The sequence below is a fragment of the Papilio machaon genome, chromosome 28 (genome assembly GCF_912999745.1).
Source record: "Papilio machaon chromosome 28, ilPapMach1.1, whole genome shotgun sequence".
Lineage (NCBI taxonomy): Eukaryota > Metazoa > Arthropoda > Insecta > Lepidoptera > Papilionidae > Papilio > Papilio machaon.
The window spans coordinates 238,116-252,729 of NC_060013.1; the positions used below are offsets into that span (position 1 = coordinate 238,116).

Here is a 14,614-nt window from a genome sequence, read left to right on the forward strand (position 1 = left end):
TACGATCCTTTAGGATGGATCGCACCTGTAGTTGTTACTGCTAAGGTTTACATGCAGAAATTGTGGAAGTCAGGTTTGTCTTGGGATGATGAAGTCACACAAAATCTGTTAAAGGAATGGCTTGAATTTAAAAGAAGTTTGGTTAAGGTCAAAGACATAATCATACCGAGGTGGTTGCAAGTAAAGCGCGGCAATCACGTCGAGTTGCATGCATTTGCCGATGCCTCACAAACAGCTTACGCTGCAGCTGTATATGTTAAGGCTAGGGATGAAAAGGGCAATTACAATGTGAATTTGGTTACAGCTAGAACCCGTGTTGCGCCAGTTGAGAAGGAAGTGTCGATTCCCCGCTTGGAGCTTTGTGCAGCTCTTCTGGCAGCTCAATTAATTTCCGAAGTATCACAAGTTCTGAAGGTTAGTAAAGAGAACCTATATGCTTGGTCTGACTCCACGGTGGTGCTAGCGTGGCTTCGTGGTGAACCAAGCCGATGGACAACATTTGTTAGTAATCGCGTGTCTGAGATTTTAACTATGATGGACCGTGATCAGTGGAATCACGTGGGCACTAGGTTCAATCCTGCAGATTGTGCTTCGCGCGGTTTGCCAGCAGAAGACCTTAAGGAAAATATGTTATGGTGGCATGGTCCTGAATGGTTAAAAGATGAGGACAATATTGAATTCCCTGTTCAGAAAGACTTTACGACCGAGGAGGAACAGAGACCCGTTAAGGCTATGACTATTGTCATTCAATTAGATGAAGAATTTATATGGAGAAGATTTTCGAGGTTACCAAATCTATTGCGAGTATTATCGTATTGTAAAAGAGTGTCACGTTGGAAAATACCTAAAGAAGATAGAAGGCTTAGAGATAATATTACACCGAAAGAGATGGATGATATTTTGACGATTTGTGTCCGAGACGTTCAGAATTTACATTTTAAGGAAGAAATCAAACAGTTAAAGTCTACCGGATCCGTGTCTAAATCTAGCAAACTTCATACGCTTTGCCCCATTTTTGATGAAAATGGGGTGCTAAGAGTCGGTGGTCGCATCCAACAGTCTCAAGAATGTTTTGATAAGAAACATTCTATCATATTGCCTGGTGCAAGTCATCTCACACGATTGGTTATTTATGATGCACATTTAAAAACACTGCATGGAGGTCCATTGGTAATGCTTAATTATTTGAGATCCAAATATTGGATATTGAGAGCTAGGGATTACGTTAAAAAGTGTTATAGAGATTGCGTAACTTGCGTCAGATACTCAGGACAAAAGAGAAACCCATTCATGGGTCAACTCCCATCTGTTAGAGTTAAGCCGGAGAGAGCATTCAAGTCGTCTGGTGTGGATTTTACTGGGTTCATTAGGATTAGATTCTCGCCAGGGCGCGGTTCAAAGACCTATAAGGGGTACATTTGTATTTTCATCTGCATGGTTACCCGTGCTATTCATTTGGAAGCCGTTTCAAGTTTAACTGCAGATGGTTTCATTGCCGCCTTCCGTAGATTTGTGTCCAGAAGAGGACACTGTAAAAATTTATACAGTGATAACGGCACCAATTTTGTCGGTGCCGATAAGGAGTTGAAAAATATGTTTAACAGAGCCACTTCAGAATTGCCGAAAGAGATTGGTACTTTATTGGCTAGTGAAGGTACGACTTGGCATTATATACCTCCACTGGCTCCTAATTTTGGCGGACTTTGGGAGGCAGGTGTGCGTTCCACCAAGGCTCATCTAAAAAGAATTTTGGGCGATAGCACCCTCACCTTTGAAGAGCTGGCTACCGTCTTAACTCAGATAGAGGCCTGCCTGAATTCTAGGCCTCTAAGTCAATTAAGCGATAGTCCCGACGATCCTTTACCGTTGACTCCGGGACATTTTCTTGTTGGGGAGCCTTTGATTATTATTCCAGATCGAGATTACTCTAGCAATAACATCATTACCGGTCTTCAACGATGGAAACTAACTCAAAAGATGGTGAACGATTTTTGGAAACGATGGTCAGCGGAATATCTAGTCACCTTGAACCAGAGATATAAATGGATCACAAAAAGAATTGAGCCAGAAATTGATGACGTTGTTATTATACACGATCAGAACCTGCCTCCGGCAAAATGGATACTGGGAAGAATTATACAAAAGCATACAGGCAAGGATAATATTACTCGGGTGGTAACCATAAAAACGACCAATGGTATCGTAAAGAGACCTTGTAATAAATTATGTTTTCTTCCAAAGTCAGAAGTTGGTATTGAATAGTGATGTATATTAATATTGTATAGATGTTAATTTTAGCAATTTTGTACTTATTATTTGTTAGTATTTCACGGTGGGCGGCCAACTTATTGTATAGAAATTATGTTTGTTTCCTTTTTTTTTTTTTGTTTGTATTTCATATGTTATGTTGATTACCGAAGTACTTTAACAATTAAATAGTAGTTTTTTTTTTTTTTTTTTTTTTCTAGTGGTTATTTTGTAGTTTAACTGATTGTCTTTTCTTTGGTCAGCATTTCCAATTTATTATTGTATAGCTTTGTGTATATTATATGTAAAGAACAAGTTCTTGGTGGGCGGTATGTCCAAATATGTAAAATAAGAATAAAATCGATTCGCTCACTAGATGGCGCTGTATTGTTTTACACGCGGCGATCAATTATTTTTTATGTTTATTTACGCAACTGCTCGGTAGATGTCGCTGACCTATTTTGTTAACGCAGTATCGTTTCGAATTATCTTCTAGACATTATGTTAAGCAAAGATTAAATAAATTGAGTTTAAGTTGTTCAACAGTGTTTTATTTACAAAGTGCAGTGCTAACAGGTGGGAAGGAAAAGAGTTCTAAAACTAGGCCTTCGTCCGGCACCACACTCATCAGAATGTACGCGGTGTTACTTCCACTTGACGTCTGTTTTCTGTGTGGTCGTGGTATTTCACCGACTGAGCTCGCCAATTCGTGTAACTCATTTTGTTGGCGTCTACCACTATTCATTTTTCCATTTCCCCTCCTAATAAAGAAATAATGGGAAATAAAAGGTGGTGAACATTCCTTTGAAGGTATTTACAAATTGTACACATGTAATGTTGCGAGCTATATGTGATGAATGCAGCCGCTCTGGTCTCTTATCAATTCATGACGCTATCAGTGCAGAAAAACGGAGTACAATGCACCGCGGGTCCCGACCTACTGATTATGTTGAATGCTAATTTATACATTGTTTTTCATGACCATTGATAGTAATGCGCAGTATTAAGTTTATAAATAAATAAACCTAACTGATTACATGAAAATATACCGAATGATTTATTTTTAAATCATTAAAATAAGTCAAACGGCAACGCATCTGCAGTTTTTCCAGTGTTCCGGATGTCCATGGGCGTCGATGATCACCTTGGTGTTCCCGTCGCTCGTTTGCCCCCTTCTCTTATATAAAAACCGATATATTCTTTGTTATCTTATATACTTAATACTATCATACTTACTAATATAGTTCTTGTCAAATATATTACCGGTAGGAGATGATATATGCACTGCATAGTGACTTAAGAAGTTAAGAGCCGCCAAGATAACTGAAAACTAACTTATATTGTAAATACGAAAGTTAACTTGCATAGATGTATGTTTGTTAACACGGATCTGGGTGAAATTTGGCACAAATAAAGCAAAAAGCGTAGGCTAATCGTATAAACTATATGCGTAACATACGAGTAACATTACAAGTAATTTGTTCTCAATTACAAAGCTTTTTCCTTGTAAACATGTGTCATACATTGAAACTGACATCATACTTAAGTTTTCCTTAAAATTATTCTACAATAATATACTGAAATAAATAATAAAACTTTATTGTTAAAATATATACGCCTCTCACTTATGAAGCCCGCTACAGACGTTCAGCTTGTAGACAAAACTTTTGTCAGTTCTAACTGAAAGTCTGCAGTGGGCTTAAAGTATCGACCTTATATGAATTACATTACTATGTAAGTACTATCACATCATCATCATCATCATCAACCTGCCCTTATCCCTATGAAGGGTCGGCACAGAAAGTACTACTTCTTCATATATCTCTATCCGCCGTCATATCTGAATTCACCCCCTTCTTACTCATATCCTCTTTCACACAATCCATCCATACATATCACATATCCGTAGAAAATTACTAGATCTAGATAGACAATGTAACATTTACATTGATTAAAAAATGATAAAGCTAGGTTTAGTTAACTCTCAATGATGTCATCTTGTCCGCTAGAGGTCACATCATACGCGGAGATAATCTTACTAATATTATAAATGAGAATGTTTGGATGGATGGATGGAGAAAAAGGCTCAACATATCCATTAAATTTGGCATAAATGTAACAGAATCTGAAAGAACACATAGGAAACTAATTGAGTTTTTTTTATTTAATTTCGCACAGATGGAGTCGCGGACGACAGCTAGTATAGTTATAAATAATTGTTTAGTTAATTATAGCTTAGTTAAAAACATGAACAACTTTATTAGATTGAAAATCAAAACATATGGCAATGTTTTGCCCTTTGTTTTGATTATCGAAAAACATGTAATAAAACAATACATTGTCCCTTTCATTCTCCTCGAAGGAACAGAGATGACCACATGTGTTTATACATGTGTTAAAGACAGTGAAAACACATCCTTTCTCGTTTGTTTGTACGTTTCATTTTGTCCTGTAGCCTAAATGGTTTGACCTATTTTGTAGATTGAGATGTAATTCATTTCGTATTCCCAGAATAGTAATAAGGCTACAGTTAGTTGGGTATTTTGGTCTTTTAAAATAACTAGCTTACTAATATTGTAAATGCGAAAGTTTTGGTAGATGGATGGATAGATGGATGTTTGTTAGAAGATATCTCCGGAACAACTAAACAGATCTTGATGAAATTAAGAATAAATGTAGAACATAGTTGTAGAGCTGCAGGCGACAAGTATTTATTTAATAAATTTTAATTTATTTATATAATTCTGTCACATTTATGTTACATGAATTTAATTTAAATATAATACATAAAAACTAAAATATGTCATTAAAAGGTGTCCCTTTAGGCAAGGTTCCGAAGATACTGGCAGCGTTCCCCCTTTGAATGGCTAGACTAATTCTTTGTCCGAGGTAGCTGCCAGCTCTTCGGTCTCCTGTGATGTCGACTAACCTTTTTGCTGTTTCCTTAAAAAGCCTTCTAGCGCTAGGACCCCACGGACCAAGGGTCTCGACACCGAATGGGAAAATAATAAATACAAAGAGAATGTAATTAGAGGTCCTCGTAGATCATAGAAAATGGCAAATAGCAAGCCATATCTTGGATATACGAATATATATGGTATAATCTAGTACTTGGAAATGGAAGGTGATTGATTTGCATTTAAATACTTTGTCAATTAACATATTCGTATTTGTTGCAATTTTGGCAATGATGGATCACGTCATCCTTAACTATACAATGCTAATGCGCCATGTTCGTCCGTATGTGACAATGAACGACCTTTGTTAGGACATGACTTAGCACGGACTGATATTGTATGATAAATTATTGGCGCATGTTTGTTATATAAAGAAATTTAATCAAGAAATGAGAAACTATTTTAAATGTCAACGGATGTGTAAGTCCACATATCAATGCGTATATAAATTGTTAAATGCAATGCAGAGATTGCGAGCGGAGAAAGTGTGTCGCGAGGTCGCTGCGCTGCGCCGGCGCATCTATAATCTTCAATCATATTGTATGCTAACTTATTCATTCGATTAGGATGCATATTAATAAATGATGAATAAAATTGTAATCAACACAATATGCTATGAACATTAATACAAAACAGAGATATTTAGTGTGAAAAGAGTGGTAGCGCTTTGAGTGATTTGCTCTAACTCCCTCTAACTGTAATAATGTTGTATCTTCTATCTCTCTCATGTAACGAAATGCGTTTAAACGTGACCCGTCCTTGACATTGTATTTAATAGAGAACAACTACGTTTTAGACATCGCTTAGCTTTAAAAATGCTAATAGAAGCCTGTCAAGATGCTAGCTACTAATAGCTACTTAGTTGTATTCATTTTGTAAAATATTTTTGTAGTCCTCACTCAGGTTGTCTTCTAAATGTTGTATTGTATGTCTGCAGGCGCGCATGGAGGTGGAGGATCTGTTTGTGGATCTGGGAGATGGGCGGAGGCTCCTCAAGCTGTTGGAGATCATCAGCGGCGAGCGGCTGCCGCGACCAAACTCGGGCCGCATGCGCGTGCACAAGATTGAAAACGTGAACAAGAGTCTCGGCTTCTTGCACACTAAGGTCAGTTTAAGGCTAGATTAAAAGTTACTATTATTATTATAACTATGTCTATTAGTAAATCGTTGCAATAGTAAAAAAAACGGTTCTTTTTTTTACGTAACATATTAAAAAACAAAAACTATTACATATGAATTTAAAATATATAAATAGATGCAAAATGTACGATATGCGTTTTATATAGGTGACGTCACATTGTATTATGTGGTATCAGATAATGAGCAAGGCCGTCTTATCACCAGCTATCTCATTTATCACGCGGCTAGCAAGTAGCTAGTCCATGCTACCGATGTAATATAGCTAGGCTTCAGAACTCAAATGACTTCTGTTTTTAACACAAATTAAGACATAACACGGATAGATATAATTTTAGACATAAATAATTTCAAATACAGACCTAGATATAGGAAAGTTTTTTTATAATATTGCTTTTTAAACATAACATGAATAAAGACTATGTGAAGACTATGAAATATCTATATATGGTAAATGAAATACATAGAAGGTAAGTCAGGAAACCCAACAAGTGTAAAGTAGGACTGACCGGTTTCTTGTCATGTGTTTTAATTTTACATACTAGAAATATTTATTCTATGATTAACTCTCGCCCGCGACTCCGTCCGCTCAGAATAATAAAAAACATAATCAGTAGCTTATGTGTTCTTCCAGATAATGTTCTATATCTGTACCAAATTTCATCAAGATCTGTTGAAACGTTCCAGAGATAACTTCAAACAAACATCCATCTAAACATTCGCATTTATAATATTAGTAAAATTATTATCTAATAGCGCTTTACACGAATATTAACACTTTCACTGCCACTATGTCTAAAAGTCCACGTTACGTGACGAAGTATCATTGTATGTGTTAATTTGTTGTAGGTGCGTTTGGAATCAATCGGCGCTGAGGATATCGTGGACGGCAACCCTCGTCTCATCCTCGGTCTCATCTGGACCATCATCCTGCGATTCCAGATTCAAGAGATAGAAATAGATGTCGTAAGTGGACAATGCCAACTAGTGGCATCTTTTGTCTTTACACTGCATTTAGCAAGATTTTTGCCAGTAAATACTTTGTTTATCTGTCTCGTTGTATTATGGAGATGTTTTGTGAGTTTTATGCCGAGTTCATTTGAATATTCCCAAATTGGTGTAGCATTTGATGTGTTAACATGTTGTGATGAAAAGAGTTACATCTACAGAGATCTCAAAATAGATGTAACTGTTTCATAGATTTATACACTAATACTGTTTGGTATCAAAGTGATCTCTGTCTCGGCAGGACGAAGAGAATGAGTCGTCAGAGAAGAAGTCCGCGAAGGATGCTCTGCTGCTGTGGTGCCAGCGGAAGACGAGCGGCTACCATGGCGTACACATACACAACTTCACAGACTCCTGGCGCTCGGGGCTCGGATTTAATGCCCTCATACATGCACACAGGTCACATATATCTACTTTACTATAATACAGATAAATTATACGTATGTTTGTACCACATTTCACCATTGTATAGCTATATTATTCCAGAGTAACATAGACTATATTTAAATTATATTATAATAAATTTTATAAAGAAATCTTTCAGGTAGAGAAAAATGTTAAAATAAAATGCGTGACTTGTAAGTTTTATTAATATGTTAATGTTGTTTCAGACCGGACCTGTTCCGTTGGGCGGAGGTCCCGCAGGCGGACCACGTGGAGACCCTCAACCATGCCTTCGACGTCGCCCACAAACACCTCGGTATACCTCGTCTGTTGGATGCTGAGGGTGAGTCTACCTTTATCTTTATTATAAATAACAACATATTAGTCTACACTACTCATTTTACTTCATCATCTCTTTGACCTTATCCCACTTACGTAAGGTCGGTGCACCAGGTTTCCTCCAAATGAATCTGTCTGCCGTCATCTCCATTGTCACCTCCTTCTTGATCATGTCATCCGTCACGCAAACCATCCACTTCCTAGGCCTACCTCTACCGGTGTACCTCCACACTCATACTTAACGTTCTCTTTGCCACATCTTTTCTACATTACTCATTTTAGTTAGTTTTTAAAATTGACTCCTTCACTCAAAATCATTAACTGACAATTAAATGAGATTTAATATTAAAAGTACCCTTAATGAGTGAATAAGTCACCATTAAACCAATATTGTTGTAATTACTGGAATTTAATAACTGTGGGTTTCAAAACCTTCTTTTAAAACATATTATCATCTCTGTTTTGTCAATAATAATGAGAGGGATGACGATATATTTTATACAAAGTTTTTGTTCTCAGAAACCAATGGTATGAGATTTAATTTCCTGCGTGTGAAAGCCTTTATGTTATTTTTTCTCGTATGTTTTTTGAGAAGGAAGTGTGTCATGTTGTTATTGTTATTGTTGTGTTACAGATGTGGACACAAGCCGGCCTGATGAGAAGTCAGTGATGACGTATGTGGCGAGTTACTATCACACATTCGCCCGCATGAAGAACGAACAGAAGAGCGGCCGCAGAATTGCAAATGTTTGTACAAATTGAACTTCTGTTCTCTCTCATCTCTATAAATAGACTGGTTATAACACGTAGTATTTTGTGCAGGGGTGAGGATTCGAACTAATAGATAGAAATAACTGTCACGTGACATTAACAGGCTCATTTAAATCAGAAATAAATAAAAGCTAAGATTTCTAAGCGGCTAAGAAAATAAATAAACATATAAAACATCTTGTTTGTCTGCCTGTTTGTAGATAATAGGTCAGATGATGGACTGCGACAGTCGTAAAGGCGAGTACGGTCGTCTGATGAGCGCTCTGCTGGAGTGGATCCGGCTCAAGATCCTGGAGCTGAACGGACGCGACCTTCCCAACTCGCTGGACGGCATCCAGCGGCTGCTGCTCGCCTTCAAGCAGTACCGCACTGTGGAGAAACCACCCAAGTAAGTCATACAATAATTGTAAAGTTGGCACCTAAGTACTTATAGTATTCTGCTGTCTCACGTGCCAACTTAAGTTAATACTTTGTGAAACAGTGGTACAAATGTGATAATGTTTCAGATACAAGGAACGTTCTGAGGTGGAGGCGCTGTACTTCCACATCAACACAATGCAGAAGAGCCTAGTGGGCGAGGCCTGGGCGCCCAACGAGGGACATCTGCCGCAGGACCTCGAGCGCGCCTGGCAGAAGCTTGAGCAGGTCAATACATCTCATATTTGTTGTCTTAGTTTTTATTTTCCTGAAAAATATCTATCTATCTTGAAGAAAAAGAATTTTACATTAATCTAAAAATATAGTTAGATCTAATGTTCTAGAATTTCTTTAAAATGTGAAACTCGAGACTATGTTCTATATCAAATATATAAAATAGACATATCTCACGGCAACCCCACATATTTCCAGAATCAAAGTTAGACAATGTGTTCTTCCAGACTATGTTCTACATTTGTGTCAAATTCCATCGAGATCCATGCAGCTGTTCTGGAGATATCTTCCTACAAACATTTATCCATCCAAACATTCGTATTTATAATATTAGTAAGATAATATATGTAGAATGTTGTATAAGTAACAATGTACTGTCTCAGGCGGAGCACGCGCGCGAGCTGGCTCTGAGGACTGAACTGCTGCGTCAGCAACGACTGGAACAACTCAATTATAAGTTCAATACAAAGGTATAATATATTACATTGCCTTTCAAATAAGATTTTACATGAATCCGTCATCACATCCAGAACATAAGTAGAGTCAATTACACAATTATTTTTCTATGTTTGAATCCGACTCGAAGGACCAAAATGTATAGGATAAATTTATTTAAAATATAATTTACTTTTGAAAAACAAGAATAGAAAAGACATCAAAAAATACAATGACATTGAATTTATTCTTTTACTACAATATTGTTTATGCCATTTAACCAAAGATATGTAAAATCTCTTTGAACATAGACGTCACTGATTACTGTTTGTAGTGACAGAGTTGTTTGTTTTTTAGTCTGTGCTGCGCAAGGGGTACCTGAAGGAGATGATCCAGGTGCTGTCAGATCCTCGCTACGGATCCAACCTCGCGCAAGTTGATGCCACAGTGAAGAAACACGAGGCCATCTCCGCAGATATACTCGCCAGGTATACTGTGACATTCACTGTCACTCACTTTCTATTGCTGAAGTGTCTGTCTCACACTCACACTGTCACTGCAGGACGGAGCGTTTCGAGGATCTGTCTGCGATGGCAGGGGAGCTGGTGCGCGAGCAGTACCACGGTGCGGAGGCGGTGTCTCGCACCGAGCAGGCTGTGCTGGCGCGCTGGAGAGAACTCCTCGAGCTGCTGGAACGGCACCGCACCTCACTGGCCCGTCTGGCGCATCTCATGTCGCTGCTCAGGGAGGCTGACGCTGTCGCGCACACGCTGCTAGAGATGAAGGTGCGATTGAAAATGTGCAAAAGTATTTTAAATTACATCAATTAACACAAGATGGCGCTGTTGGACTTCAACTCTTATATCTCTCTCTTTTCCTCTGTACCTAGATATGATTGTGTGCGGTATGTTGTTGTAGGCTCAGTTCCAGTCGGAAGAAGTAGGTCGTCACCTGGTAGACGTGGAGCGGCTGCTGCAGGCGCATGCGCTGCAGGAGCTGCAGCTGGGTGCGGTGGACGAGAGCATCCGTCGGCTGGTGCGTCAGGGAGCCGCCGCCGAAGGTCCACCGCAGCCCACGCAGCAGCTCGCCGCGCAGCTCGCCAAGCTGGAGGACGCGTGTGACAGGTGATGGCACACCTCACATGATAGCTTCAAGTCTGAATAAATCAATGTACCCATAATTTGTTTGATAACATTTAATTTGAACAGCTTGATGGCGGCGGCAAAAGACCGCAAAGCTCGATTGGAAGACGCCAGGAACCTCTACCAGTTCCTGGAGGACCATGACGAGGAGGAAGGTACGTCATTACTTCCATATTTACACTAACGTAAACATGTGAGTTGTGAGGCGGTATTGTATGTATGTATGTATGTATGTTTGCAGGCTGGGTGACAGAGAAGCAGCGCATCTGTCGCGCGGAAGTTGCGGCGAAGGACCTGCGCGGTGTGCTCGCTCTGCGCCAGAAGCACACCGCGCTGCTGCACGAGCTGCGCGCACGAGACCTCGTCGCGCAGAGACACCGCGAGCGCGGACAGAGGTACATCCCTACACCATGTCTCACACAGTGCAAACTGACTGCAGCGCCATCTGACGTCCTGTAATTTGTATACTCGCAGTTTGATTGAGGCCAAACATCCCAAGAGTGCGGAGGTGGAGCGGCGGCTGGCGGCGCTCAGCAAACAATGGGAGCTGCTGCGCCAGCTGGCGGAGGCGCGCGACAAGCAGCTCGCTGATGCCGCAGAGGCTCACCAGGTCTGTACTCCACTCAGCCTGATACTCCAATTGATAAGTTATGTTTGTTGATGTTGACTGTTTATCCTGTCCGTGTGCAGTTCTACGGCGACGCGAACGAGTCGGAGTCATGGATGAAGGAGAAGCGCGCACTGGTGGGCACGGCGGACTGCGGGCGCGACGCGGCTGGGGCTGCGGCGCTGCTGGCGCGTCATCGGCTGCTGCACGGCGAGCTGCAGGCGTACGAGCCAGAGCTGCAGCAGCTGCGCACCGCCGCCGACCGCCTGCAGGCCGCCGGCATACACGAGCTGCAGCTGCCCACTGAGGTGGAGGCGGGACCCGCGCTCGAAGAGGAGGAGTGGGTCAACGAGACTCGCCTCGTGCCCACAGAGGTCTGGGAGGAGGAGCCCGTCGAGCGCCTCGAGCACCGCACAGTGACAGAGGAGCGCAGCGTGCCACAGGTCAGTTAGAAACAGAAAGAATATTAGCAAAAGACACATCCTCTTCTACAAACAGTTAAAATAACATGTGTTTGTGTGCAGGTGAAGGCGCTGTACGCGTTCACAGGTCAGGGCATCTCCATGGCCAAGGGCGAGGTGATGTTCCTGATGAACAAGACGAACCCGGACTGGTGGTCAGTGCGCAAGGCAGATCGCACAGACGGCTTCGTGCCAGCAAACTACGTGCGCGAGATTGAACCACGCGTTGTACCTGTCAGTATATCACACTACATGCAGTCTTAATATAATTTCAGTTTTATATCAACGTAATCACTACGTCTTCATCTTTAGGTGCAAGTTCGTCGTCCAGAGAAGGTGCGTACAGTGCAGCGGGTGAAGAAGACGGTACTAGTGAAGCAGGTGGTGCCAGTCCGGCGCGGCACTGCCAGGCCAGCACGCCGCGCCAGTCGCGCACAGCCAGTCGCGCTCGCTAAAGCGCCCGCTGTCGGCGAGAGGATGCAACATATCGAACAACAATATGGTAATTAGTTACAAACAAGTTATGGTATCTTAACGACATCGGTACAGTGCAGCTTAACGATCTGATGATACTTGCAGACGAGCTGGTGAAGCTGTCGGAGGCACGGCGATTGCAGCTAGAGGACGCCATCAAGTTGTACAGCTTCTTCGCGGAGTGCGATGACTTCGACAAATGGATCAAGGAGAAGGAGAAGATGTTGCGCACAGACGACCCCGAGGACAGCGTCGACACCGCCAAGAGGAAGTACGAGGTGAGAGACCTTCATAATCTATGAAAAGGATAGAGATATCAATAGTGTTTGGTCCTTCGAGCAGGACTTCATTAATTGTGTTTGTAGAAATTCGTGACGGATCTGTCAGCGGCGTCCAAGAGACTGGAACATATCGAGGCGGCTGCGGAGGAGCTGGTGGCGGCGCAACACGGGCAGGCGGCGCGCGCCACAGCACGCCGGCAGCAGCTGCGCCAGCAGTGGGCTCGTCTGCTGCGCCTCAAGGAGCAGAAGGAGATGCATCTAGAGGGCGCCTCAAGGTGACACAGAGAATTGTTTGTATATGAAATTAATAGAACTAAGCGATGCAAAGATAATGTATTGAATGATGTTTATGTATGCAGTGTGGAGCTGTTCCAACGCACATGCGACGAGGCGCTGGAGTGGATGTGCGAGAAGGAGCAGCAGCTGGCGGGAGTGGGGGGGGCGGGGGGCGGGGCCGGCGCAGATCTGCGCACCGTGCGAGCGCTGCAGCGCAGACACGCGCAGCTCGAGCGGGAGCTGGAGCCGCTCAGGGAGAAGGTCAACACTGTCGCACTGCTCGCAGACTCGTGAGTAACACTCTATTTAAACTTTAGACGATAACAACATTATCAAAACATGAATACATCGAGACAATATGTATGTATGTTTCATGCAGCCTTATTGAATGGTACAAAATGAATGGGTATGTTGGATGTTGTATATTAAAAAAAAAACATAATTGTTTAGAAATGCCATTATTCCATACGAAAATGTTCTATAGTACACGGTAAATAGAGTTCAATTTCCGTCAACAGAAAGTGTTGTGCCGACTATTTAACTCTTATCGTATGTGCAGGGTAAAGTCCCAGTACCCGAGCGAGCGCGCCAACGTGGAGGCGCGCCAGCAGCAGCTGCAGCAGGCGTGGCTGCGGTGCCAGGCGCAGGCGGCAGAGCGCCGCAGCCGGCTAGAGAGCGCCGTCGGCCTGCAGGTCTTCGCCAGCAACAGCGCTCAGCTTCACGACACAGTACAGGTACAGTTACAAATAGGATGTTTCGACATCCCTTTCTTATTTGATATATGGGAAGGGGAAAGAGATTAGGATTTGTCCTTCAACAAACAATCATAAAAAAAAAAACATGTAAATGTGATCGTGGTGTGGTTTTACAGAAGGTGCGCGAGCAGCTGCAGCAAGAGGTGACTGCCAAGGACGTAGCCACCGCAGAGGCGCTCTACAAGCAGCACCAGGAGCTGCATGACGACATCAAGGGATACGACGACGAGTATGTTTACTCATTCAATCATTTGTTTAGTAGTTCTGTAGTTAATTGATAAAAAATTAATGTTTTTTTTATTAACGCTTTTAGATTCAAGGAGGTAATAGGTCTAGGCAAGCAGCTGCTGGCCAACAACCCCTCGCTCACAGACGTCGCTGAGAAAATCAAAACCCTTGAGGCTGAACAGAAAGCTCTCCACAAAGGTAAGTAATTATAAGTGTTTATGATAAATTATGGACTTTCTCATAATTTAATGGGACGACATAACATGTACATGGTGTGCGCAGAATGGCAGGAGAAAGAGGTGGTGCTGAAGCAGGGTGTCCAGCTTCAGACGTTCAATCGCGAGGCGGACCAGATCGACGCCTCCAGCGGAGCGCACGAGGCCTTCCTAGAGTACAACCAGTGTGGTGTTAGTACAAACATGCTAAAAAAAAATGATTGATTACAACGCCCTCTATCGCTT

At 41.9% G+C, this 14,614-nt stretch overlaps 1 protein-coding gene across 1 annotated transcript in view; it reads left to right on the forward strand.

Annotated features, from left to right (window-relative positions):
- LOC106720871 (spectrin beta chain) overlaps positions 1-14,614 on the forward strand; it is a 45,979-nt gene that overhangs the window by 12,898 nt on the left and 18,467 nt on the right. Inside the window, exons 4-27 of the mRNA XM_045685162.1 lie at positions 6,142-6,309; positions 7,191-7,307; positions 7,591-7,748; positions 7,961-8,076; positions 8,707-8,819; positions 9,044-9,231; positions 9,350-9,488; positions 9,878-9,964; positions 10,287-10,417; positions 10,492-10,714; positions 10,848-11,053; positions 11,138-11,226; positions 11,313-11,466; positions 11,546-11,681; positions 11,762-12,121; positions 12,203-12,373; positions 12,452-12,641; positions 12,719-12,891; positions 12,979-13,169; positions 13,254-13,460; positions 13,730-13,904; positions 14,042-14,154; positions 14,239-14,351; positions 14,436-14,560. Of these exons, the coding sequence (XP_045541118.1) occupies positions 6,142-6,309; positions 7,191-7,307; positions 7,591-7,748; positions 7,961-8,076; positions 8,707-8,819; positions 9,044-9,231; positions 9,350-9,488; positions 9,878-9,964; positions 10,287-10,417; positions 10,492-10,714; positions 10,848-11,053; positions 11,138-11,226; positions 11,313-11,466; positions 11,546-11,681; positions 11,762-12,121; positions 12,203-12,373; positions 12,452-12,641; positions 12,719-12,891; positions 12,979-13,169; positions 13,254-13,460; positions 13,730-13,904; positions 14,042-14,154; positions 14,239-14,351; positions 14,436-14,560 (3,843 nt within the window). The remainder of the gene's footprint in view (positions 1-6,141; positions 6,310-7,190; positions 7,308-7,590; positions 7,749-7,960; positions 8,077-8,706; positions 8,820-9,043; positions 9,232-9,349; positions 9,489-9,877; positions 9,965-10,286; positions 10,418-10,491; positions 10,715-10,847; positions 11,054-11,137; positions 11,227-11,312; positions 11,467-11,545; positions 11,682-11,761; positions 12,122-12,202; positions 12,374-12,451; positions 12,642-12,718; positions 12,892-12,978; positions 13,170-13,253; positions 13,461-13,729; positions 13,905-14,041; positions 14,155-14,238; positions 14,352-14,435; positions 14,561-14,614) is intronic.